At 38.1% G+C, this 20,801-nt stretch overlaps 1 protein-coding gene across 2 annotated transcripts in view; it reads left to right on the top strand.

Moving 5' to 3' along the window:
• Nucleotides 1-20,571, top strand: part of LOC110164204 (cryptochrome-1-like) — a 94,061-nt gene extending 73,490 nt beyond the window's left edge. For both annotated transcript variants that reach the window (XM_055165500.1, XM_055165499.1), the window contains 2 exons: nucleotides 264-388; nucleotides 17,092-20,571. In XM_055165500.1, coding sequence (XP_055021475.1) covers nucleotides 264-388; nucleotides 17,092-17,097 — 131 coding nt within the window. In that variant the 3' untranslated portion in view covers nucleotides 17,098-20,571. The remainder of the gene's footprint in view (nucleotides 1-263; nucleotides 389-17,091) is intronic.
• The last annotated feature ends 230 nt before the right edge of the window (nucleotides 20,572-20,801 follow it).

Raw genomic sequence — 20,801 nt, forward strand, 5'->3', positions numbered from 1 at the left:
GAGTTATTGTATTTCTGAGCAATAAAAACGCCTGTAGTGAATACATGTTATATAGATGTGTTTAAAGTCATACCATGTAACATTCCAGACAAAGCAATAACATCACCATGGAGACAAGTAGATAATGGAATGCACCTTTAATGCACCCATTATTCAAATTTCAATACATTTTCAGTGAATCACATATTCTCTCTCTTAAGCAAATGAGTCTTGTTTAAAATCAGATCTTTTGTAAAATTTTTTGCATGACTATTTTTGTACAGGACTGCACCTCCACACCAGAGGGGGCGTCACAGGGAAACGGGAGCGAGAGTCGGAACGCGAAGGATCAGGAGAAGAAGAGCAGGCGTCCTGCTCAGTTCACAAGATGCAGCGACAAAGTGCAGAGGTAAATCATCTGTGAAATATTTGGATTTAGCGGGGGGTATTTAGTTTTTCTTTTTAGCTTTTTTTTGTCATCAGGTCTTTTCCTTAGTGACAAAATCAATAAAACCATCTGTAATTGAATAAATGTAAGGTAGATCTGTTTAAAGTCATTTTGTGGAACATTCTAGACACAGCACATATCCATGACATATCCATAGAAACAAAAAAAAATCTGTGTATCATTCGTTCATTCTTTTTTTCAATATAAAAAAAAAACAAAAAACTGTTTTCTTTATTATTTGTCTCCAAAGCCAAAATGAAAAAAACAGAAAATGATTAGTTTTTTTCAGTTTTCGATTTTGTGTTTAAATGAATATCGTATTTTCAGCACAATAGGGCGCACTCTTAAGCCTCCAACCCCATCAAAAAACAACTCCCCATAATCCAGAGCGCCCTATACACGAATCCACTTGGGTGTCCCAGCACGACTTCAGTAAACTACAAAGTCGCACCACCCACAGCGCACGCAAACACGCACGGAGCAGACAGCGACCGCGCAGCGAAAAACAACAGTGAAAAACAACAAAGCGACAAAAAAGCGAGTGCAATGTGCCATTTCTAGCCACAACTGACCAACTGAGTCACTGCGAACACGGCAACAATCCAGCGGTCCCAGACAGCACCCTCCCTACACGCCACAACTGAACAAAGCCCAGAGTCACCGTGAACGCGACAAACAAATTCCCACTGACCCATCCAACTGTTGTGTTTTGTTTAATGTCCGGTGTGGTTTATTTGTGTAAAAAGTTTGAAAATAGACCAGTCAATGACAGCGCGTTTTATAATCCAGAGCACCTATAGTGCGGAAAATACGGTAATGAAAAAACGGATAACGTTTTCCGTTTCCGTGACTTAAACTGTGATGCCGGACTTTTGCACCGCAAAACTGACTGAATCAGGAATGAAACAGGACTAAACCAGGACTCAAATAGGACTAAACCATTTTCAGTCCTGGTCTTGGTCCTGGACTCAGTCCCAATCTGGTTCCGATCTGGTCCCGGACCTGGTTTAGTCCTGGTTTAGTCCTGGTTCAGTCCGTATGTGGCGCAAAAGTCCAGCATCGCAGTTTAAGTCAAACGGCCGTTATCTTTTTCCATTTTTCATTTAAACACAAAATAGGAAACTGAAAAAACTGATCGTTATACGTTTTTTCATTTTGGTTTTGGAGACAAATAATGAAGAAAACCGTTGTTTTTTCGTTGTATTCTTTTGGGTTTTATATTGAAAAAATGAATTAACGAAAGATACACGGATTCAAAAAGGTGACTGACCCCTAATCGAAAAGTTACACAGTGCACCTTTAAAGCTCTTAAATTTCCCCTGCTTTTGGATGTCATTTTCCTTATTATTGACACAGATAAAGGTTTTCCATTTTAGACCTCAGCGCTATTTCCTGTACTTTTGCGCTTTTCTTTTCAATTTTTCCCCCAACACACCTCTAGTTAACATAAAACTAAGATAACAATATTTACCTTGGACTGAGGCAAGAGCTCGTGCCCACCAAACCACGCAATATTTACAAAACCATGAATCACGAGAGGCCTTGGGTCGTACGCATGTTTACCCCATGAGTCAATGTTTTTAGTGGTGAGTCAATGTAAATGTGTGGTTTGAAGCAGGGTTTGGACTCCTGACAAGAATTTCAGATATTTTTCAGATTATTAGATGTTAAAGTGCACTGACTAAACACTTGTCTTTTGTATGTTTATTTTTTTTATTACATAAAGCCTTTCTATGTTATATAACAAAAACAGCCCTTTGCATTTAGGATAAAGATGAGAGAACCTTTATTTGTACTACAATGGGAAAATTCCAGTGTTGCAACATACAGTTCAAATGCAAGAGAATAGGAACAAATCAAGATAAACAATCATTAAAATAGACTTAAATTTAACACAACACTGTAAAATATAAAGCTACAGTACTATTATGTACAAAAGGTTTTTCAATTATTAGATATTAAAGAAATAAAGCCTATAGCACTACATGCAGGAAAATTTTTTATATAATTATTTTTATATTCTTTATGTAATTTTTTTCTGAATTAATTTTTATGTATGTATTTTTAATATTATAGTAATATTTATACAACACGCTGAGTCAAAATTGTCAAAAAGTCAAAGTTTTTTTTCTTTTCTTTTCTTTATTTATATTTATTTATTTAAATTTTACAAAGCATATTGCACCTTTCCATTAACCTTCTACCACATCCTCTTCCATTAGTATTGCATTCTTCAATTCAAAATTCAGCTGAAACTATATTACTAGACATTTGGATGTCTCCCTCCCTGATTCACTTTCATTTCCCTTTTAATCGTAATTTCAGTGCAGAAATTTCCTTACGGGGACATTAAAGCCTACCATAGTGACAAGGTGAGCAATGCACCAACGCAGATTCATAGGTTAGTTTCATTTACATCAGAACTCCCGCCTCCCACATAGTCCACTGTATGCATACTTCCATCTGCGGTATCTGCTAATGTGGCCTTTCCACTGTACGCAAATCAGCTAATTGAACCATAATAAACAAAGAGAGCGGGAGACTCGTATCCAAATGAACGCGTTTTCTACCCTTGCATTTAAATCAGCTGAGTCACCATTCAAACAAGGACAAACCACAACAGGCTTCAAACGCAAAGACTCGTTTTGTTTGAGTAAAGGGGAACTGTGTAATTGTTTTTCTAGAAGGTCTTTCTTTCACCTGATTAAATTACTCCTCCTCCTACTGCTACTACTACTGCTACTACCGCTACTACCACTACTACTACTGCTACTACTGTTTTTTTTTATTTGTTTGTTTAATTTTTTTACTTTAGGGTCTGTTACCTGATTGGAATTCAACAAACTTTATTGATCCCATAAGGCAATTCATTAGCAGCATCTCAGAGCACACCCAAACACAAACAAACACAAAGTGTGTCAATCCATTGCCGTCCACCAGTGGAACTCAAAATAAAGTACAAATTACAGGGTAAACTTTCATAAAACTGTACCCTTAGAATTGAACAATTTAATAGCATAGTGCACAAAAAACATGGGCTTTATATGTCAGTAATTCATTATGAAAAAGAGATTTGATTGGTGCATTACTGTGTTATGAACGAGGGCAGTTTATGCGCAAAAACAGATATCGAACCCAATTGCCTTTCACTTGAGTCAACAAATAAATCTGACCTGGAATGAGTGGTCAAAACAGGTGCACCTCAAGGAACAACACCCCCTCCCTTCTTATTCATTTAAGTTCAACCGAGTTTGCAAAGTTTTGTAACATTTATTTTTGGTAATAACAGAAAATATCGGTAAATGCCACCAAACACATACATATTTCATCGGTTAACCTCAGTGATTCTCTGTACTTGATTTTTACTGGCTTAAAATGTAAAAAAAACAACAACAAAAAACAGAAGTAGTTCATTTTTAAATGGTTTGTAGCGGTCCACATTTATTCCTCACTTACCTTAAGTGTTCATGGCATCTTAATTATTCACTGGAATTAAGTGCTTTTCACAACTTTCAAAGAACATGGCTGAGTTTTGCTAACAACAGCTAGTATGCCAACCGTACACTTCCTGAGCTCTGTCTGAGTTTTAAAACTATCCAAAAAGATTCAGTGAGAAATTGCCTGCTGAAGTCTTGAAGTGAAGCTAAATACATGATTAAATATGCGTGTGGAGGATTAGTGACGCATCACGGGCAATGGGCGGAGTTTAGTGCACGTGTCGGTTTGGGATGCACCAATCGATTTTTTTCAGTATCGATACAGATACTGTAGCTTTAGATCTGCTGATATCCGATATTTACCAATACCTGGATGAAATTAAACTACAGCATAGTAAGGATGTCCTGATCCAGTTTTTTGGAGGGTCCTGATCTGATCGCCTACCGATCTTATTTTAAATGACTGTATTTGTGCACAATTTAAGGTGTGTCTTTATAAGCGCTGAAGTATTCCATAGACAATTTAGCCCCAGTTGAATAAATAAAATACCAGATGTAAAAAGGCCTACTTAAAAATATATTTACAATATTATAACAAATTGTGAATTTGTTATAATATATTAAACTCCTCCACAGTTAAATAAAAAATAAAATAAAAAAAGATCTTTCCATTGATAACACATTACATATTATGAAAAGTTCATGTACAAAAACAGATATTGAAACTAATTGCCCTTTCACTTGTAGCAATAAATAATTCTGCCCAGAAGTAAGTGGTCAAAACAGGTGTGCCTCAAGGAACAACACCCCCTCCCTTCTTATTCATTTAAGTTCAACTGAGTTTGCAAAGTTTTGTAATATTTACTTTTGGTAATAACAGAAAATATCGGTAAATGCCACCAACCACATTCAGTATTTTATCAGTTAACCTCAGTGTTTCTCTGTACTTAATTTTTACTGCCTTAAAATGTAAAAAAAACAAAAAACAGAACTAGTTAATTTTAAATGGTTTGCAGTCGTCCACATTTATTCCTCACTTACCTTAAGCGTTCATGGCATCCTAATCTGTAGCTTTAGATCTGCCGATACCCGATATTAACCAATGCATGGCTGAAATTAAACTACAGCATAATGGGAATGTTCTGATTGAGTTTTTTGAGGGGTCCTGATCCGATAGCCTTCTAATTTTAAATTATTTTATATACACAATTTAGGGTGTGCCTTTATAAGCATTGAAGTATTCCATAGTGAATTTAGCCCCAGTTGAATAAAATAATTACTTTACGTATGAAAAAAAAAAAGTTTATGGACAAAAATAAATAACGAACCCCCACTGCCTTTCACTCGTGTCAACAAATAAGACTGCCCATGAATGAATGGTCAAAACATCCCCTCCCTTCTTATTCATTTAACTGGGTTTACTTTTTATTTACTGTTAGATAATACCAGAAAATATTGGTAAATGCCACCAGACACATTGAATATTTCATCGGTTAACCTCAGTGTTTCTCTGTACTTGATTTTGAAACGGCCTTCTAAAGTCTTCAAACCTGGAAAGATGCTAAATACATGATTAAATATGTGTGCGGAGGATCAGCGCTGAAATGATTTGGATTTAATTTTTGAATAACTTGATCCGAGATACACAGAAAAATCATATCTAAGAATGGGAGAAGTTCATACACAAGCAAATGTATTTAACCTCACTGACTTTCACTTCTGTCAATAAACAAGTTTGCATAGGAATGGGAAGCGCAAAACAACTGCACCTCACTGAACTCAAATACACGGGAAAGGACAGGAGTACCTAGCTGTAGGATTAGCCTGATCAGTGCAGAGGGGGCCATTTATTGTCTATAGGTATATTGTTTATATATCTGTAAAGTTTTACAGTGGTTTTAGGAATGTGCTTTATTACTAAGGCTAAGCAGCTTTCAGTATTGATTTTATGAACATAAACAATGCAGATTTTATTCATTTCTATTAAAAAAGCAATAGCTAGACTAGACTTTCTCAGAAGTCTAAACTTAAAACCACATTATTTTACTGATAAATGATTGACTGTAGACCTTTGACTAAAACTAGGGGCTTTACAATATAGGTTTTTTGATACCAGTTTGCAGGATTTGACTTGCTGATGTGGTTAATAAACACTGTTGGGCAAGTTACTTTAAAACTGTAATGTGTTATTTATGACTTATCACTGTCATTTCAGAGTAATTCGTTACATTACAATATTACTGTATTTAAAATGTAAGACATTACATTACTATTACAGCACTTTTAAGTTACTCTCATCAAAATAACTGCAAAGATGCTGAACTTCTGCGCCGTATATGGACTGAACCAGGACTAAGCCAGGACTAAACCAGAACTAAACCAGAAGTGAACCAGGACTAAACCATGTCTAAACCAAGACTAAACCAGGACCAAACCAGGACTAATCTTGGACTAGAACTTGGAATCTAGGAGCGCCCCTGAGAGAACCCCCGAGCGCAATCGGGCGTCAGCTGTGTTTAGCTCCGTGGAGCGCGAAGTTCTGCGACGTTTCACCTCTGCTGATATCACAGTGATTTTAGTGAATTTGTGTGAAGAAAAACGAAAAACCCACCACTTCAATCCAGGTTAAAAATGCATTGTGACGCGCGTTACTGACATTTGTACTGAGTAAAATATTACCACTTTTTTCCCTGTAATGCCACATTACTGCGTTACAGCAAAAAGCAACACATAACAGTAATTCCTTACTTTTATAACACGTTACTCCCAACACTGTTAATAAATAATATTTGTCAATAGTGATATTAAGTATGTATCTAACTATCTATGTCCATGAAGTGTGGTTAAAATTTTTATTTTCATGGAATGGTAAAGTTTATTTTCCACCGGCAGAAATGTGCATGTGCAAATTAGTCTCAGAGCACTGCTGAATCTCCTCGATTCACATCTAACCTTCAAAAGAACCACACAAGTCCCCTTACACTCCTACTTGAGTGCCTCAATGACGTCAAGGTTTGGTTGGCTCAAAATGTCTTGAATCTTAATGAGAAAAAACTGAGGTGGCAGTGTTTGGGCCCAGAGGTCAGCACTAGCTCCTCTTTGGACCTGGGCCCCCAGAATGAATACACGAAACCCACAGCCACCAACCTTGGCGTCATCATGGACATGAATTTTAAAGTTGACAAACAGGTCAGTCCAGTTTTTATCATCTTCATCTTTTAGCCAAAATGAAGCCAAGTTAATATTTTATCAAAAGGTCCTTTAAAAATGTGTACAGTCGTCCCTCGCTTTTATGGTCTCACTGTTTCGCAGATTTTTGTAGTGCAATTTTGCATGCTTTTTTTCTGAGTGTATGAATGCGTATTGCATATTACGGGCGGGTAGTAATTACACATGGTGGGTCAGGACGAAACCAGGTCTAAACCAGGACTAATGTTGGACTTAAGAGAGAGAACCCGGAGCAGGGTGTCCACAAAGCGCTATCGGGCAATTGTCGCGTTTACCTCTGTGAGGTGCGGAGCTCTCAGTCAATCCTTTTTCCTGCGGTCACCTCCGAGCTTGTCCTGACAGTGAGTCCTGTTTCAGTTCTGGTTTAGTCCTATTTAGTCCTCGTTTACTCCTGTTTTACTCCTAGTTCAGGCCTGGATTAGTCCTCCTCTTCAGTCCTGCAATCATCCTTAGTCCTGGTTTAGTCTTGGTTCAGTTCGTGGCGTAGGCAGCGCAAAAGTTTGATATAATCTCGGGTAATCATTGTAGAATATAAAGTTGACTACTTCGCGGATTTCACTTATCGCAGGTTATTTTTAGAACGTAACCCCGCGATAAACGAGGGACCACTGTACTGATAAACGATTGACTGTAGACCTTTGACTAAAACTAGGGGCTGTCCAATATGGATTTTTTGAGACGATACCAGTTTGCAGGATTTGACTTGCTGATGTGGTTAATAGATAATATTTGTTAATATGAATGTCAATGAAGTGTGGTTTTAAACGTGTATTTACATGGAATCATGACATTTATCTTCACCCTTCAGAAACATGCATGTGCAAATTAGTCCCAGAACACTGCTGAGTCTGCACCATTGACATCTAACCTAAAAAGAACCACACAAGTCCCCTTACACCCTACTTGAGTGCCTCAATGACGTCAAGGTTTGGTTGGCTCGAAATGTTTTGAATCTTAATGAGAAAAAAAACTAAGGTGGCAGTGTTTGGGCCCAGAGGTCAGCACTAGCTCCTCTTTGGACCTGGACCCCCGGAATGAATACACGAAACCCACAGCCACCAACCTTGGCATCATCATGGACTCAGATTTTAAAGTTGACAAACAGGTCAATCCGGTTTTTATCATCTTCGTTTTTAAGCCAAAATGAAGTCAAGTTAATATTTTATCAAAACGTCCTTTAAAAAATTTCTATAAAAAATTTCTCGTCCCTCGCTTTTCGCGGTCTCACTGTTTCGCAGATTTTTGTAGTGCAATTTTGCATGTTTTTTTTTTTTTTTTTTTTTACAGTGTATGAACACATATTGCATATTACAGGCGGGTAGTAATTACACACGGGTGGGTCAGGACAAAACCAGGTCTAAACCAGGACTAATGTTAGACTTAAGAGAGAGAACCCGGAGCAGGGTGTCCACAAAGCGCTATCGGGCAATTGTCGCGTTTACCTCTGTGAGGTGCGGAGCTCTCAGTCAATCCTTTTTCCTGCGGTCACCTCCGAGCTTGTCCTGACAGTGAGTCCTGTTTCAGTTCTGGTTTAGTCCTGTTTAGTCCTCGTTTACTCCTGTTTTAGTCCTAGTTCAGTCCTGGATTAGTCCTCCTCTTCAGTCCTGCAATCATCCTTAGTCCTGGTTTAGTCTTGGTTCAGTTCGTGGCGTAGGCAGCGCAAAAGTTTGATATAATCTCGGGTTAACAGGCGGGTGTGTTGCTGTACTGTGGGTCTCCAAAAATGGACTCATGCAGGACTCTGCACTGTAGGGCTCCATTACGGAATAAATTAATCTTCGGTTCGTTACATAAAGAAGGAGGAAAATAACAAAAGGACGACAGCAGCAATAAGTTTTAAGAAGGATGCAGAAAGGGCTGTAACTGTCCTGTGTGAGAAAAGTGTAAAAAGTGTGTGGTGAGGGATTTTACAGATTTAAGACAGATATAATCATTGTAAAATATAAAGTTGACTACTTCGCGGATTTCACCTATCGCAGGCTATTTTTAGAACGTAACCCCGTGATAAACGAGGGACCACTGTACTGATAAACGATTGACTGTAGACCTTTGACTAAAACTAGGGGCTGTCCAATATGGATTTTTTGAGACGATACCAATTTGCAGGATTTGACTTGCTGATGTGGTTAATAGATAATATTTGTTAGTATGAATGTCAGTGAAGTGTGGTTTTAAACGTGTATTTACATGGAATCAATCCAGTTTTTATCATCTTCGTTTTTTAGCCAGAATGAAGTCAAGTTAATATTTTATCAAAACGTCCTTTAAAAAATTTCTACAGTCGTCCCTCGCTTTTCGCGGTCTCGCTGTTTCGCAGATTTTTGTAGTGCAATTTTGCATGCTTTTTTTTTTTTTACAGCGTATGAATGCGTATTGCATATTACGGGCGGGTAGTAATTACACACGGGTGGGTCAGGATGAAACCAGGTCTAAACCAGGACTAGTGTTGGACTTAAGAGAGAGAACCCGGAGCAGGGTGTCCACAAAGCGCTATCGGGCAATTGTCGCGTTTACCTCTGTGAGGTGCGGAGCTCTCAGTCAATCCTTTTTCCTGCGGTCACCTCCGAGCTTGTCCTGACAGTGAGTCCTCTTTCAGTTCTGGTTTAGTCCTGGTTTAGTCCTAGTTCAGTCCTGGATTAGTCCTCCTCTTCAGTCCTGGAATCAGTGCTTAATCCTGGTTTAGTCTTGGTTCAGTTCGTGGCGTAGGCAGCGCAAAAGTTTGATATAATCTCGGGTTAACGGGCGGGTGCGTTGCTGTACTGCGCAGGTGCAAGTCTCCTAAAATGGACTTGTGCAGGACTTCGGTTTGTTACATAAAGAAGGAGGAAAGTTTTAAGAAGGATGCAGAAAGGGCTGTAACTGTCCTGTGTGAGAAAAGTGTAAAAAGTGTGTGGTGAGGGATTTTACAGACTTAAGACAGATATAATCATTGTAAAATATAAAGTTGACTACTTTGCAGATTTCACCTATCGCAGGTTATTTTTAGAACGTAACCCCGTGATAAACGAGGGACCACTGTACTGATAAATGATTGACTGTAGACCTTTGACTAAAACTAGGGGCTGTCCAATATGGATTTTTTTGAGACGATACCAGTTTGCAGGATTTGACTTGCTGATGTGGTTAATAGATAATATTTGTTAGTATGAATGTCAATGAAGTGTGGTTTTAAACGTGTATTTACATGGAATCATGACATTTATCTTCACCCTTCAGAAACATGCATGTGCAAATTAGTCCCAGAACACTGCTGAGTCTGCACCATTGACATCTAACCTAAAAAGAACCACACAAGTCCCCTTACACTCCTACTTGAGTGCCTCAATGACGTCAAGGTTTGGTTGGCTCAAAATGTTTTGAATCTTAATGAGAAAAAAACTGAGGTGGCAGTGTTTGGGCCCAGACGTCAGCACTAGCTCCTCTTTGGACCTGGGCCCCCCGTCTTTTAGCCAAAATGAATCAATTTTAATCTTTTATCAAAACGCCCTATAAAAAATGTGCACCTAACTCCAATTCTTGCATCTTTGCACTGGCTTACTGTTCATTCCAGAGTAGATTTTTAGGTTTTATTGTTTGTTTTTAAAGCTTTGAACAGACCTCATTCAAATTAACCACCCCAGTGTGCTCTGAGGTCCAAGAGACAAGATCTGGACTTAAAACCAGCGCGGAGAAAGGGCCTTAGATCGGACTTAAACACAGTGGTCTCATATGAAGGCCCACCTTTACTCTTTGGCTTGTATGATCTCGTGAGTTGATTTCTATCGATAGAGGAAATGCACAGACATAAGACTGCATGGTATAAAGGAAACCACTAGGATCGATTGTCGAAACTCACATTCTGTTTCCTTCCTTTGAAAGTTTCGAAGTCAAGTTTGCATTTTTTTGTATTGTGAGTACTATTGTGAGCCCACTATCTTTTCATATATTGTTTACATTCTCAAAATTTCATAGAAGTAGGCGCTACTTTATTTTATGTCAATAAATGAGTCATGTGTGAATCACATACGTGATTCACTTTCGTTGTCAGCTCTGACAGGGAGATGTAAATTGATACCCAGTGGATTAATTCCTAGAATTGTGTGAAGTGAAATGCAAGGTGGGTGGTAGTTTGTAAATCCACTCGACTTAAGAAATACTGTAGGCAAGGCAAGGCAAGTTTATTTGTATAGCACAATTCGTACACAAAGTAATTCAAAGTGCTTTACAGAATAAGAAATACATTAAAATCATAATAAAAACAAATCAAAACATAAATAATCATGAAGATTAAAATTTTAAAAAAGAGAGACATAAATTGGAGAGAAGAGTGCGGAATGAAAACCTTTCAGTTATATGCACAGTCAAACAGAAATGTTTTGAGTCTGGATTTAAACAGCGTCACAGAAGAGTCTGTCTCACATATTCAGGAAGATTGTTCCAGGTTTTAGCTGCATGAACCCGAAACGCTGACTCCCCTTGTTTAGTTCTGACTCTGGGCACCAGCAGGAGGCCGGTCCCTGAGCTCCTCAGAGTGCGAGATGGTTCATATGACACTAACATGTCACAGATGTACTTTGGTGCTCGGCCATGGAGAGACTTGTACACAAGCAGAGCTGCTTTAAAGTCTATTCTCTGAGGCACAGGAAGCCAGTGCAGAGACCTGAGCACAGGACTTATGTGCTCGTACTTCCTAGTTCGAGTCAGGACCCGAGCTGCAGCGTTCTGGATGTTCTGCAGTTGTCTCACAGCTCGTTTGGAGAGACCAGTGAGCAGACCATTACAGTAGTCTAATCTACTGGAGACAAACGCATGGATAAGTTTCTCCAAGTCTGATTTAGACAGTAAACCTTTGATTTTCGCTATGTTTTTTAGATGGTAAAAGGCTGCAGATGTTATTGACTTGATGTGGCTGTTCAAAGTTCAAGTCTGAGTCCATTAGTACCCCTAGCTTTCTTGCCGGATTTGAAGGTTTTAGAGAGAGAGACTGGAGGTGACTGCTGACACTGTCCCTTTGTTTCTGTGGACCAAACACTATGACTTCAGTCTTGTCAGAGTTTAGCTGGAGAAAGTTGTTTTGCATCCACACACTGATCTGTTGGATGCAGTGACAAAGTGAGTCCACTGGTCCATAGTCTCCTGCTGCCAGAGAGACGTAGATCTGAGTGTCATCTGCATAATTGTGGTAGGACACGTTATTGCTGCTTATTAACTGGCCTAATGGCAGCATGTAGAGATTGAACAACAGGGGGCCCAGGATTGACCCCTGAGGCACCCCACAGGTCAGGGCCATGTCATCTGAGACACAGTTTCCAATTTCAACAAAATACTTCCTGTCTTCTAGATAGGACTTGAACCAGTTTAGTACAGTACCAGAGATGCCCACCCAGTCCTCTAGTCTCTGTAAGAGGATCCCATGATCGACAGTGTCAAAAGCAGCACTCAGATCTAACAGGATCAAGACTGAGACTTTGCCTGCATCAGTGTTCAGGCGAATGTCATTTGTCACCTTGATAAGAGCAGTCTCAGTGCTGTGGTGGGCTCTAAAACCTGACTGGAAAACATCAAAGGAGTTGTTCATTTGGAGAAAGTTCGTAAGCTGTTGGTAAACAGCTTTTTCAAGGACTTTGCCAAAAAACGGCAGATTTGAGATGGGCCGGAAATTGTTCAGTACTGTGGCATCAAGACTGCTCTTCTTTAGGAGAGGCTTAATGACCGCAGTTTTCAACGTGTTTGGGAATGTTCCAGATTGAAGTGACATGTTAACTATGTGAGTGAGTGGTGAAAGTAAACTGTTGAGGACAGACTTTAGAAATCTAGTGGGTAACATGTCCAGGCAGCAAGTAGATGAACTCAGACTGGTAACGATCTCTAAAACAGTTTTGTCAGTTACAGGTGCAAAGTGATTCAGCTCTAAGTGTCTCTGTGGCTGCATGCTTGTTATTTGTGTTGTGGAATTGATGGCATTTTTGATGCCCTGAACTTTGTCATTAAAGAAAACTGCAAACTCATTACATTTAGATGTGGAAATTAGTTCTAGTGGCAGTGGAGCTGGAGGGTTTGTTAATCTGTTCACTGTTGCAAACAGGACACGAGAGTTGTTCTGTACATCCAAGGCCCATTGCTTTAGGAATGAATGTGATGCCAGATTTACCCTTTCAGCCAGGACCAACTGCTTTGACAAAACTTTACACAGACGAGTGGACCTTAAGAGCGTTTCCTATACCTATGCTAAAGGCACATTTTGAAATCCAAAATTGCTGCTGTGACCAATGACCGTGGCGGCTCTTAGGGATGTAACAATAACCAAAATATTGTGATATTGTATCGTCAAATGTCACAATATATCGAATTACAAGTTCCTTTGCTTAAATGCATGGTTTTATAGTAGCAATATCTCATAAACATCAGGAACTACATATCCCAAGATTCATTTCAGTGAGGACAACATGAAGACATTTTTTTTTACTTGAATTTTTTGGGTTATGATGGAAATAATTCACACAAAAATTTTTTCAAGGTTTTTATAAAGCAAAGCAAGAGATTTAGATATCGTTACATCCCATCTCTTTTGATAAATTAAAATGAAAAACTGCTGGTTAGTTTGTGACTGTAATGTTATTTGAGAGGGACTTGTTCACCTGTTGTAATTCTGGTCAGTTCTTTATGGTCAGATTGTGTTAAAAGAAAACTCAGATTGAAGTCTTAACAGGGTTTCAGACAGAGAAGTGCCTCCAGGTAGCATCACACTCCTAGAGAATGTTGATACCATACCAACTTTATTTATAAAGCACTTTAAAAACTTTACAGTAGGCCAAAGTGCTGTACACAAACACAGGACAGACAATGGCAACAACAGTAGAAGAAAATATATGGTACAAACACAATACAGTTACTGAAAAACATAGGAAACAGTAAAATACTCAACAAGAAATGTACATGTCACTTATTAAAGCCAGTGAAAAAAGGTGCGTTTTTAGGAGTGACTAAAAACAAGTACAGACTCGGCCTGTCTCATCTCTAATGGCAACTGGTTCCACAGCCAAGGGGCAGAAACAGAAAACGCACGGTCCCCATGAAGCTTACGCTTAGTTTTTGGGACGGCGAGCTGGAGTTGGTCTGCAGACCTGAGAGTGTGAGAGGGGACGTAAGGGATCAAGTCAGTGAAGTAGAAAGGAGCTCGGCCGTGCAAACACTTAAAAGTAAATAAAAGAATTTTAAAATCGACTCTAAAAGATACTGGGAGCCAATGAAAAGAAGCTCAAATCGTTGAGATGCTCTTGTGTTTCCGGTTTCCAGTTAAAAGTCGAGCTGCTGAGTTTTGCACACATTTTGCAACTGGCAAAGTGCATTTTGGCCCACACCAACATAAAGTGCATTACAATAATCCAATCTATTAATCACAAACACATGTATGACAGTTTCGAAGTGTGACAAAATAGGCTTAATTTTGGCCAGTTGTCTTAGTTGGGAAAAAAAACTAGATTTTACAACAGCACTAATTTGCTGATCAAGTTTTAGATCTGGGTCCATAGGAAAAGAAGAATTTAAAGAGCTAGGGCCAAAAACTCCATCTGTTACCATCTGTTGCAAAGTGTCAACACAAGTAAAACATAAAAAAAAAAAAAAAAAGAATTACGCAGATTATTAACTTTTGCCCTGTTTTGACATGAGCACAAGAGGTAAAGATTATATATATATATATATATATATATATATATATATATATATATATATATATATATATATATATATATATATATACACATATATATATATTATATAATATACATATATAAAATATGGTGTCATTTCAACTTTTGACTTGATACGTGATACTGGAGGAAATTTCACCATGACGACAAATGTTGTTGTTACTCAAACAGGACCTCGAAGGTTCTTAGGAAGCCAGAGAGTTGCTAAAACAAATGGACCCAGCCATAGTTCAGCTAAATGTCACCACCTCAGGGATTATTTATTGACTTTTCAACCAACTTTCCAGTTCTGGCTAATGAGTAAGAAGGTCAGTAGTTAATGTTTGTACACCATTGACCAGAGGTGGTAGAGTAACCAGAAACTGTACACAAATAATAGTAATGCTATTTAAATATATATATAATATTACTCAAGTGGAAGTACTAAGTAGTGGTCTAGGAAATTTGACTTAGACAAACTTTATTGATGCAAAAGGGAAATAATTTGGACACAGTAGCTCATACATTGCAATATAATATAATAATAAATAGTAAAAAATATAAATGTAATAATAAATTCTAATAGAAAAGATAGCAAGAAACAGGTGTCAAATAACACATAATTATATAAATGTAAATGTACAAATCAAAATAAATCACAGGAAGACAGGGCTTAAGTGAAATTGCTCAGGTAAAACTACTGTTTTCAAAGGATGGAGACAAAAATGACAAAAACTAAATCAAATCTGAAGAAGTGATGCAAGAAACACAAACGTTCAAATCATTCCAAATATTCAACATAAAGCTTTTGTCACAGACTTACTCACAGTGGGAAGAGAAACCAAAACTTTTACTAAGTAAAGTACGGTAACTGTTGCTGGGGAACCATTTATGTGACCACAGTACACTCATCATCTCCTGATCTCTAACTCTAAGATCTTAGTCAAGCCAGCCTGGTCAGATCTGTGAAGAGATTAGTCCATTGGACACTGGAATGCATGTTTTGACTTGACAAGATACCATCCATCCATCCATTTTCGTCCACTTATCCGGGGCCGGGTCGCGGGGGCAGCAGCCTAAGCAGGGACTCCCAGACTTCCTTCACCCCAGACACGTCCTCCAGCTCCTCCGGGGGACAAGATACATTTAATTAAATACTGTGGAACACTCCAAGCAAAGACATAATATTCCCGCCTCCCAGAAAATTTGCATTGTAAACTACTTATGAAATAGTAAAATAGTAAATACTTATGAATGTTTTTATTTTAGTGTCGGCACTATACTCAAATTTCAAACTCTGTTTCAACAAGTATCTCGGGGTCTTTTTCTCGAGTGAGAGGAGGATGGAACGTGAGATTGACAGGCGGATCGGTGCAGCATTGGCAGTGATGCAGTCGCTGTATCGGACTGTTGTGGTGAAGAGGGAGCTGAGCCGGAAGGCAAAACTCTCGATTTGCCTTCAATCTACGTTCCTACCGTCACCTATAGTCATGAGCTCTGGGTAATGACTGAAAGCACAAGATTGTGGATACAAGTGGCCAAAATTAGTTTCTTCTGCAGGGTGGCTGGACACTCCCTTAGAGATAGGGTGAGGAGCTCAGTCACACGGGAGGAGCTCGGAGTAGAGCCGCTGCTCCTCCACGTCGAGAGAAGCCAGTTGAGGTGGCTCGGGCATCTGTTCCGGATGCCTCCTGGCCACCTCCCTTGGGAGGTGTTCTGGGTATGTCCCACCGAGAGGAGGCCCCGGGGAAGACCCAGGACACACTGGAGGGACTATGTCTCTCATCTGGCCTGGGAGGAGGAGGAGCTGGAGGAAATGTGAAGGAAGTCTGGGAGTCCCTGCTTAGACTGCAGCCCCCGTGCCCCGGCCCCAGATAAGCAAAAGAAAATGGATGGAAAATATACTAGGGAACTAACTCGATTATCAGTACCAATTCCAGTACCACTAAATAACAATATCAATTAAAAACATATATATATTTTTTAAAATCTTTTTCTCAACTCTTTTTTTAGACAGTAGAATCTTATTTTTTACATAAAATCATGGACTTTTCTTTTATATTCACCTGTGGTCTTATATCTGAGTAATCCCACAGTGATCCATGGGCGTATACTAGTTTTTGTGCTCTTAGACTTGTTCTGATTCAGCTCAAAATAAAGCTTGAGCTATTCAGGAAAGGTTCATTTCTGTCCTGTGAATGGTGTTTTTTTTTTTTATTGTTACCTGTTCAAATGAGTATCTAGATTTGATACTAGTTTTAGTATCGATGAGCATTTACTTTTCAATATTTTACTGTACTTAAAATGTATCTATGTCCTCTCTCTCCAGACTTAACGCCAACTATGTGCACTTTGTCGCCATCTCCGAGCCAAAATTCGGCCAACAGCAGCATCGAGGCACAGTGGACCCTCTCTCTCTCTCCGATCCTCTAGAGAAGACCACCTTCTCTCCACACCTGTACACTCACTTTACACAGCAGGGACCAAGCAGACAGGTGAAAATGTGCCCACGCGACCACACACCTCGGCAATCTGAACAGGTTCCCAACGCCTCAAATTTGCGATATTTTTAGCGCTGTAGATATCGTGTACACCAGGGTTTCTTTTTGTAGCTGTTCTGATGATATTAAAACGTGGAAAGGACGAGATTTAAATTCCAGTTAACTAGACTGGACGTGAAAAGTCGTATTCAGAAAATCGACCGTCCATTCAAGGCGGTTTTAACTTAAATTTGTAGAAACATAAATAAGCTACTAGTAAATAAGTTCTCAGGTTACTTCAATCATTTAAATATATTGTTCAGACCAAATGTTTTAAGTAGCGTAAACTGTGCAAAAACATCGCTTAAAATGTAAAAAGAAATATTTCCGATTTTCTACCTCCAAATCAGGCAACTTTGATGATAACGACACTGTGATTATAAAATTTGGCAAAGGCAAAAAGTAAAAATTAAAAAAATCAATAAAGGTTAAAGATTTTTTTTCCAAAATTTGCCTGGTCCATTCTTACAACGTGGCATTATGGGTACTGGAGTCCTTGTGTAGCTAGTGCTATAGTGTTTTTTACTGGACCTATGTCAGCTTTATAGAGGTGTGGCTAATGTATTTTCAAAAATGTAAAAAGCAAACAAAAAAATATGTTTATTTTTTTCATAATTTTGTTTTAACACGCATAGAAAGTGACATCTTTTTATGTTATCACTCATTTGTAATTTTATTTACCAGATCAAGTCATTGTTGTTTTTACAGTTTGAAATGTGTATATAGTTCAAAATATAATGTGAAGAGAATGGAAATTTAAATCAAATTAAAATCCAGATATGAATTTGAAATGATGAAACCAAATTGTTTCCTAAAAAGCATTACTTTTTCAAAAATGTGTACAAATTTCTAAAGGATTTTATCGGCTGCTTGGTTAAATTACCACAACAATACTGACACAAGCAGTGGTGAATTTTATTGTTAATTCTGAATTAAGTGAGTATTTTTTTTTTGTTTTTTGTACTTTCATTATCAAAAATAATATTCAAAATTATACCAAAATATTACCTCCAATTTGTTTTTTAGCTCATTCTTCACATTTTCACCTCTCTGTTTCACCCTGTCTGCTGATGTTTTTATTTTTATTATTTAAATGTTCTCTCAACATTACTGTATTACATGTATTACGACCAATAACTTCAGAGTATCTTTGAAGTATCTTTCTGTGGTGTTGGAAATAGTTTTTTGCTGTGCAACAATGTTCAACAACCAAAAAGTTTAAGCTGGTGTACACGGGCAATTAATATAACAGGCATATATTTACTATAATTCAGTGGTTACGGACACATGACTCAAGGATGTTTTTTCTGTTGGTTTCTCTAATGTTTCATATAAAAATCAAAAACAACAAAAACGTTCAGGTGAAAACATCAGGACTGAAAATATTTTTTGATGGGAAAATAACATTCCGTCTACAATTACCCTTATTATGAAGGATTACTGCTTCTGTAATTCGATGAAAAGTATATTTAGTGAATTATGTATGACTTTTTGCATTGTTCGCTATTTGGTTTGTTCCAAAATAGCATCTGCTGTTAGGAGCCAAATGCAGGTAACTGAATTGTAGGATATTTGAATGAATAAGGAGAGGAACAACACTGGAGGGTGTCGTTAGAAATCAAATTTAATAAAGAATGTACCACGTCAAATACCCTTCCCTTAACTTCTACTCATAACAAACACACATTTTGTTAAAGTACCAACCATTGAAATTCACTTTTTTGTGTGTCAATTTTTTTTCTGCCCTCGTCTATTGATTTACTTTGATTGATTTCATACACAACAAGCAAATTTGATTTAGTCTGAATTCAAAATCAGTTGTTTGTAAGTTGATTTTGAATTTGTACTGATGAAACAACACATATAATGATACACAAATTTGCACTTGTAGACTGATACTACCTGTCAAGATTTGGCATATTTTAAACATTTTTTATTCAAACTAAACGGGGGGTTGTTACTTAAACTTTGTCACCAAAACGATTTGAAATGTCCTGCGTATTACCCATTTTACAGCATGGCTCATTTGCTTTTAGTCTTGATTATTAGAGTATTTTACAGATTAAAAGGTAAACCCCCGCAGAATGTTGCTGTTTTACAAAGGGTGGACATTTTTTATGTTTTAGTCAATAGGTCGGCCTTCTGATTTCACGTACATCTGCTCCTATTTCTGAGTTACCCGCACACTTGAAAACAGTCCTACAAGCACAAACTTTACAATACAGGAACACATTATACAACATCCAAGGTGTGCATATTTTACAGTGAGACGCTGTCAATAAGATGTGCAAACTTTTCTGTTTTTTTTTTACATTATTTTTTTTTGTTCAAAGGCTACTGTATGTCTGGAAGTCCAAATGCAGTTTTCTTTTGGAATGTCTGTGAATATCTTTCTCATATTTGCTTAGATACTGACCTCATATTCAGTAAATAGAAGTCAAACCAAAAAAAAGTCTGGTTGGAGTGACAGAAAAATGTACAAACAACCACCAAGAATATTTTTGATTAAACTAACAACCTGGAAATTGTTTGGAAAATCTTAAGGACAGACATTTTCCTTCTAAATTTCAGTTTCGAACTACACATTTGTATCGATTACGCTATAACGTTGTTCAAAAAATTCCAATTCTCACACCAGGCTGTCTTTTGTGTCTATGGACCATGCCAAACCTTTTATATTTGAAATCAACAATGAATCAAATGACCTTAAAGCTACCATGTGTAATTAGATTGGCTGACCCGCCCCGTTGTATTCTCACATGCTACCACTAGATGCTGTCTACGTTACAGCCGTCTGACAATGTGCCAGCTTTGGGATCACAGAACAAGATCAGAGCGCACAGGTGATGAAAAAAAAATCAAATTAACGTACAGATGGTAGCTTTAAGTAACGTAAAATACTGAACTGACAGTAGCCATTTTGAGGTGTGTCCTTATAAAGTACTTGATATTACTTCTGGGGCGGGGTGGGCCGTACGGGGGAGGGGCTTAGACACAAATAAAAATCTATTGTTGTGTTCCTGTGTTCTAAATCTGTATGTACTCAAAAGGATGACCATTGTTAGTTTTTGTAGCTTTTGTCACTATGGATAAGGAACAGTTTTTATTCTCGCTTGTTTCGTTTTGTTTATTTTGCGCCCCCTGCTGGAGGGCGCAGCTGCCATCTATTATCATTACTGTATTGCGCTCTGTCTCTCCTTGTGTCGTGGAAGGCTTTTCTTGTGCTTGATCAAGTTCATGAGCGGAATTAAAAATTGTTACAACAAAAACCTGTGGTCGTGATTTTGTTTGTTTACGTCTGTGTTTGTTTATGTTGGTGAGAATCGAAAAAAGCAGGTATTGGTCCGTGTGTGTGGGCTTCCTGAAGACCTGGAGTCGCCGGTCTTCTCCTATCATTACTGCAGAATCTAAGAAAGCCAATTTGTTCTACTTGGCATCTTCATGAGTGAATTTAATGTTCGGATCTAAGGTGGAGGTCTTCAGGAAGCCCCACACACAC

Source organism: Boleophthalmus pectinirostris, unplaced genomic scaffold (genome assembly GCF_026225935.1).
Source record: "Boleophthalmus pectinirostris isolate CB_2022bp ecotype Guang Dong unplaced genomic scaffold, ASM2622593v1 HiC_scaffold_8, whole genome shotgun sequence".
Taxonomy (NCBI): Eukaryota; Metazoa; Chordata; class Actinopteri; order Gobiiformes; family Gobiidae; genus Boleophthalmus; species Boleophthalmus pectinirostris.